The sequence below is a fragment of the Anoplolepis gracilipes genome, chromosome 3 (genome assembly GCF_047496725.1).
Source record: "Anoplolepis gracilipes chromosome 3, ASM4749672v1, whole genome shotgun sequence".
In the NCBI taxonomy this organism is placed as follows: domain Eukaryota; kingdom Metazoa; phylum Arthropoda; class Insecta; order Hymenoptera; family Formicidae; genus Anoplolepis; species Anoplolepis gracilipes.
Genome location: NC_132972.1, coordinates 16,483,899 through 16,490,804, shown reverse-complemented (window position 1 = coordinate 16,490,804; position 6,906 = coordinate 16,483,899). Strand labels below are relative to the sequence as shown.

General features: G+C 32.8%; 2 protein-coding genes and 1 pseudogene across 2 annotated transcripts; 2 read left to right on the top strand and 1 right to left on the bottom strand.

The window, feature by feature from the left end:
- The first annotated feature begins 222 nt into the window (after positions 1 to 222).
- LOC140663354 (uncharacterized) lies at positions 223 to 1,719 on the top strand. The gene is made up of 2 exons (XM_072887427.1): positions 223 to 523; positions 1,258 to 1,719. Exons 1-2 carry the CDS (start codon positions 407 to 409, stop codon positions 1,717 to 1,719), a joined length of 579 nt encoding a protein of 192 aa, XP_072743528.1. The 5' UTR covers positions 223 to 406.
- On the bottom strand, positions 1,205 to 4,814 carry LOC140663353 (BRISC and BRCA1-A complex member 1). The gene has a single exon (XM_072887425.1). The coding sequence runs from the start codon at positions 3,341 to 3,343 to the stop codon at positions 2,360 to 2,362; it is 984 nt and encodes a 327-aa protein (XP_072743526.1). The 5' UTR covers positions 3,344 to 4,814; the 3' UTR covers positions 1,205 to 2,359.
- On the top strand, positions 3,776 to 5,882 carry LOC140663589 (mitochondrial thiamine pyrophosphate carrier-like; annotated as a pseudogene).
- Positions 5,883 to 6,906: the final 1,024 nt, after the last annotated feature.

The window sequence follows — 6,906 nt, the reverse complement described above, 5'->3', positions numbered from 1 at the left end:
AGCATATATGGAACAGCATATATGCAAACTCAAATTACATATTTTGCAAATCCACACAGAATCTGAGCGAAATAAATTTCTATGCAAGATTGAATACTTTCAATTTAATTTACTATATTATTATCTCTTCTATGTGAATCAGTGTGTATATTACTATGTGCTTATCAGTGTGTTACGTGTGCATTTGGAATTTTTACACGCGTTGATGCTTACTCGGACACGGGTATTCCCTGACGGGCACTCCCACTATTTGCACGGTTATACTGTTCGCTTTATCAGGAGAACCGTGTATCATTATCCAGACATGGACTGGTCGATCTACTGTTTCTTTTTTTGTCTAATCGTCTAACTCTTTATCCTCGTTTACGAACGTATGCATCAGTAATTATAGCATTTGCACAAAAGTATGTCGTGCGATGCTCGAGGACACTGTCACTTCTGCTGCAAGAAACATGTTGTGCCGATACTTGGAAGTGACGAATCAACACACGCTCTCCTACAGAGATCGAACTTGAAACTTGTGGTAAGCATCGTCTGAATAAATTGTGAGTCGAGTGGTTTTGGCTTCAAAACGTAATACTATTGTGAAATCGCTATCTAAATAATCAAAACATCTCACGTACTTAATTTTATTTTGAGAATTTTTTTGTTGAAGAACATTCTTTTTCTTTTTGAATTTGAATTATTTTTATTCATTATATTCATCAGAAAAATCTAGAATTAAAATCAAATAAATAATTAGAAAAAAATAAAATATGTAGCGATCTATCACATTTATATAGAACAATATTATCTGTAACAATGGAAAAATTTTGAATATTAATTCAAATAGAGACTAAATAAAGTGATAAATATGATAGAAAGAACAAAAGGAAGTCAATTTTTTCTCTACAAGTTAGGTATTAAATGAGTTTTAAACAGATACTTTATCCATCTCTTTTTCATGAAAATAAATGTTACAATAGATATAAAATCGTGTGATTAAGAAATTTATTGCATACTATCATTATATAAATATATATCTTTGTAACATTTATATTATTTATTATTATATTTTTCATGAATAATTTGTTAATAATATCACATATCATTTAATTATTTTTAAAAGCCATAAAAATATCTTATGCTAAGTAAAATGTATTTGCGACTTTGAGACGCATTTAGAAAAATCGGTGGTAATTAAATTTATACACATTAAATCTCATTATACTTTATATAAAAGAAGCGACATTAATTCGTTTCTTTATTTGCATTTAGGTTTTGAACACAATTTGTTCTTGTATCACTAAACTTAAAGATGTTCTCGAAAAGAATTTTCCTGATTTGCGTTTACCTTTCGAGAGAAGAATCGTCAAAGAAGTTCACACGAAAACTCTAACGAGATTTACTAGTCAAAATATCTCAATTGCCAATGTAGTAGAAACGACAGAAAAATCACAAGTCAACGAGACTCTTCGAACGAAAAGTACAATCCATGTTAATCACGTAATTTCTCGTGAGAATACGCAATTTGAAAAAGCCACGAAAATTGGCGTTGAAATCGAAGGAGGCATCGCATACGAAAAATGCGTTGGTATTGACAATTCGCAAATGGACGAAAATACTGGAGAGACAGGCAAGAAACAACGCCAATTAACGTGTGACTTTTGTCAAAAGACGTTCAATCATACGGGAGATCTCAACAAGCATAGAAGGAAACATACTGGTGAGCAGCCTTAAAAATGTAACAAATGTCAACAGAAGTTCTCGTATGCATCTAATCTTATCAGACATCAACGAGCGCATTTCGGGATAAGACCATTTTCCTGTCAGACCTGCGGACGCACCTTCACTCGAAAGGATAAGCTCTCTGCCCATTTAACGACAAAGCGTTGTATCGTTAAATTTTGAAATCTCTGTTCAAGCTGCAATAATGTCAGATATAACACAAATTATAGCAACAAAGTAATAATACGTAAATCAGAAATAGAAACCATCATTTTTGTAAAGAGAAGATAAAATATTTTTTAGAATAAGATCTTTTAGTCCAAATTCCTCTTTAGAGTCAATATTTGTTACAAGATGTGTTTGATTTGTTTATGTAGGACTAACTTATAAATTTATATACAAAAATATTATTTATTTTACAAGAGTTTAAATAATAATGTATAATAATGCGCAACCACTTTTGTCTCTTATATAATTTCTTCAACAAATATAAAATTGCTTGAAATATGTTACTATTATAATTAAATATAAACAATATATTATTTTGAAATTTTAATTTATGTTGATAAAATGAATCTAATTCTATGAAGAAAATATATATGTACGAATCTTTCAGTAAAAATAAATAATGCCACTGTATGTATATAATATTTTATACATTAGTATGTACTTCCTGTGTGACTGTACTTGAAATAAAAGTGTAAAAAGCGTCTTTTTGCAACGGACGTTGCAGTGGATGCGCCAGGAGTTTTGCCATATTATCGTGTAGCTTAGCAGGATTTCTGCCTACTTCAAAAATGTAAGAATAACTTGTCGTGTCCAGAGCCGCGATTTCAGCGTACACCGCCTCGCACATGTTGTCATCGCTGGCTGGTTCGTGAACGAACAACACGTCTAAGAAAAAGCACGGATTCTCCGTCAAGTTGTCCAGATATTTCTGACCGGTGTGAAACTTGGGGATAGAGTTTGATCGTCCGTATATTAAGATCACCCGCGAGACGAACATTGGCTGATTTATCGCTGGCGTCGTTATTCGCGCGTGTATCGCCTCGAATAGCTGTCCCAAATCGTAAGTCTTTTGCTCCTCGTCCGGCACGTCCTCCGTGATGCCCTCCAAATGACTCACCACCGTCTTAATGTTGTTGGTATAGTCGCAGAGCCAGGTCGCGCCTCGCGAATCCAGACTCATCAGGGCGTATTCGTGTACCCCGGGCTGTATCGTAGACTTGGCGCCGACGAAGTTCTCGACCACGCGTTTTATCATGTACAGGGGCGAAAACGTCGCACCTGTCCCGAGCTTGAAAGGCGTGCATTGTTGTTCTCGTACTGTATCGATAACAAGAATGATCTTCTCGGGCAGATTAAGCTCGGGAATATTTCTCACAAGAACATAATTGTCCATCGTAGAGCTGGTGGTAGAGGCGAGACAAGACTTCTTGCTGTCAACGGGTTGACGCGTCCCGCCATTATTACTGTTCCTTCGCGAGCTCTTTCCCTGTTGTTGTTGTTGTTGTTGTTGTTGTTGTTGTTGTTGTTGTTGTTGTTGTTGTTGTTGTTGCGTGGAATCTATGGTCGTGGCGGCCTGCAGTCTCTCGGATATTACCTCGATCTCATCATTCGTTTCCTTGTCTGACATATTTATATTTTGTCAATATTCGCAGAGACAGCGAATAAACCGAACCTCCTCTTCAAGTCTGTCCTCGTGGCTTTCCTCGAAAACAATCAATTCGTTGTCCGAATCGATCGGAATCGAAGTGATTTGAATGTTTCACATAGCGTGTATTGTTTCGTCGTGTAATATTAAATAATTCGATTCAGATAAAATTCACAAAATTAAAATGTTTCATACATGTACCTAATGATATATGTATATACAAAGAGAAGCCTGAGAGACGCCACGGCCCAGTTTTACGTAATTCCTTAAAGTCACTAGATTATAATCTAGTGACTTTAATAATCCCTGAAAGCGATACGCCCTCTGTGGACATTGAACTACATAGCCAATGGTCGGTATTCATAGTCCGATCTTATATTTAAGGTCGTCTTAAGATCTCATTCAACCAATAAAATGATGCTATGCGGCTACTTCATTGGTCGAACGGGATCTTAAAACGATCTTAAATATAAGATTGGACTATGAATACGAAAAGGAAAATTACTTATCAAAAGTAATTAACTCAGATCATTGTTGCAAGAAACTCTTATGTAACTATACATATATATATATACATGGTAATTATCCAGAAGAACTGCCTCACCTCAGATTTTGATTAAAATAGGCTTATTCGACGCGTTTTGGCTCGAAACGAACGAATCTGGCAGAGATAATCGTCGCTCTGCCCCGCGAACCGAGATATTAATTGTTAAAAATGACAGATTTCACGGTTAGGAAATCTGTCATACTGACTGAATCTAGAGATATGAGCATGCGCTGCGGTCACGCGGCAAATTAGATTTCAAGTAAGTTTTATTATATAATAAATCTTTTGTGATATATATTTTCTTCTGCTCTTGCAATTACATAATTATTTTTCTTGCAGTTACAAGTTGAACTAATTTCAAAATGTCACATTAGCAAATATCTGTTTCACAAGCTTTTTTTTATTAATCTTGAGAGAAGAAGGAATTTCTGCTTTATGAAAAGGCCATGTACCTGCGCAATTACTGTCAATTACCTATGGAACGGCTCAGGTACAGAATAAAATTTGTGCAGTAATATATTGTAGGATATTGAACTAAGTTGTTCGAAATGATAGTTAATAATTGAATAAAAAAAAAAGAATGTTTGTCAGGAATAAATATTAATAAAGAAATAAAAATGTTCACCAGCGCACACGCGTATAATTACGATGGTTGTCCTCGGAGAAGATACTCCAGAATAATGCCGCACTGAAATGCTGGATTGATAGTTATTAAATAATTATCACAGTAATTAACCAGACAGATCTTTTTATTTTACAATTGATCAACACAGCGCGGATTAAAGAAATACAGACGTTATCTCTCTCTTTTCCGGTTCGATCACCGTTACAATTTGAGAGCCCCTCGATCTTCGTTTGTTAACAGCAGAAACACGTCTTTATAGTATCGCGGCTCGAGAGAGAGTGCTCTCACCGTCTCTTCGATATCTCGCATTAGGTGACTTGGTGCGAAGACAGATTGATGACGATTTATATGTCATCTCGGCGCAAGCGCTCGATAACCCAGTCTTTTCGGTATACACCGGGTGTCGCAAATCTTACAATTTAATTTAGCAATTAATATATACAGAATATAAAAAATCCTAAAACTTAAACTAACATATATTAATTGCTAATTAAATAAATTATTGAATAAATTTTATTATATATACATTGCATCCCTCTCCTTTTTGCAGTTTTATTCCTACAATGTGTTTATGAAAATGATGCAAAAAATGTCAAAAATTGAGCAATGGAATCATTCGATGCATTTTATCGCTGGTGCTGGAAGCATAGGGATAATCATTTCATTTCCTTTTGATACTGTAAGAACTAGATTAGTAGCCCAGTCGAGTAATCATCAAGTATATAATGGAGTATTACATTCTTGTAGGTAAGTTACAGAAAAATTATTTTCAATTTACACGTTAATACTAATAATAAAAATTCCAACACAACATTTTTATTATGATACAAATATTTTTATAATTTAATAATATATATATTTATTTATTTTTTTCAGTTCGATTCTTCGAGAAGAGTCGCCGAAAGTTTTCTTCTCTGGTCTATTATCAACTTTATTGCAAAGTGCTCCACACACTGGCTTGCAGTTTGCATTTTATGAGTTTTTCACAGATTGCTATAAAAGATATACTCTCTTTTCTGGTACTGATACTAATTTCTACAATTCTATGCTATCTGGTAGTGCTGCTGGATTCATTGCGAAAACGATTGTCTATCCATTTGATCTTGCTAGAAAAAGGTTGCAGATACAAGGTTTCCAACATGGACGTAAAGGATTCGGCAAATTCTTTCAATGTAATAGATTATTAGATTGCTTGAAAGTGACTGTAAAAGAAGAGGGAATACAAGGTCTCTTTAAAGGTCTAGTACCGACTCAGATAAAAGCTACCACAACTTCAGCTCTGCATTTTACCGTCTATGAACAAGTTTTATTACCGTTAAGAATATTGTAATATATAACAGCAAGTTTAAATGTATCTGCTTATATAATGGATTTATTTTAATCTATATATATATATATATATATATATATATATACTACACTTTTTCTTTTGCAAATATATTAATTTATTAACAATTTGTATGTAAATATATTTTTTAATTTGTACTCTTTATAAAAGACTGATTTCTCCAGCATACATATTGTATATATTCGTAAATAAAAATTATATAAATTCTAAATAAAACTCAAATATACAAATTATATAAAGTTTATCATTAAGTCTCTACTCTGACCTAAATATAAATATAAATATATCATAATATCGATTCTCAAAAATCAAGATTATACATTCTAGTCACACGGTATATACCTACATTAAATTAATTTGTGCAGGCATATTTTTAGGTTCCCCTTCTAAGACGGCCATAATATTTGTCCTTTATTTTTCTTTGGTTCTTAAAACAACTTTGTCTTAATATTATGTTAATATATCAGGGATTAAAATATGTCAATATGTAAATATTACAATAGATAAACTTTGTCTTAACATTATGTTAATATATCAGGTATTAAAATATTTCAAAACAGTAAAGAACAAATTCAGACAAAGTTGTTTTAAGGACCAAAGATATTTTAACGAAGGGTTAATATTCATCATAATTATAATTAAATATAAATAGCGTCTAACGAGGATTAATACGGGTTAATATTATTATTCATCAAAAAGTAAAATAAATAAATAAGAAAATATAACTAATAATAAATAAACAAACATTTTCTTACTTCATCAACAGGAAAAAATCCTTGTATTGTATCTTTTATCTTTTGATGAAGTAAGAATTTTTATTTGTAAGAAAACGTTTGTTTATTTATTTATTATTAGAAATATTTAGTATTCTGACTATTAGTCTGATAACTTTATTCCCTACTTTGATAGCGACTGGTTGCCTCTTTTATGATTCTGACAGGACCGTCGACAACCGAAGCTGCTATTGCTATGCCATCATAGGTTGATGTATCTCGTCCGAGGAAAAAAAATATATTTCTTCTTCT

Coding starts and splice junctions, on each gene's coding strand:
- LOC140663354 (XM_072887427.1), top strand. CDS start 407: ATGTCGTGCGATGCTCGAGGACACTGTCACTTCTGCTGCAAGAAACAT. Junction 524..1,257: donor GATCGAACTTGAAACTTGTG/GTAAGCATCGTC, acceptor ATTTGCATTTAG/GTTTTGAACACAATTTGTTC.
- LOC140663353 (XM_072887425.1), bottom strand. CDS start 3,343: ATGTCAGACAAGGAAACGAATGATGAGATCGAGGTAATATCCGAGAGA.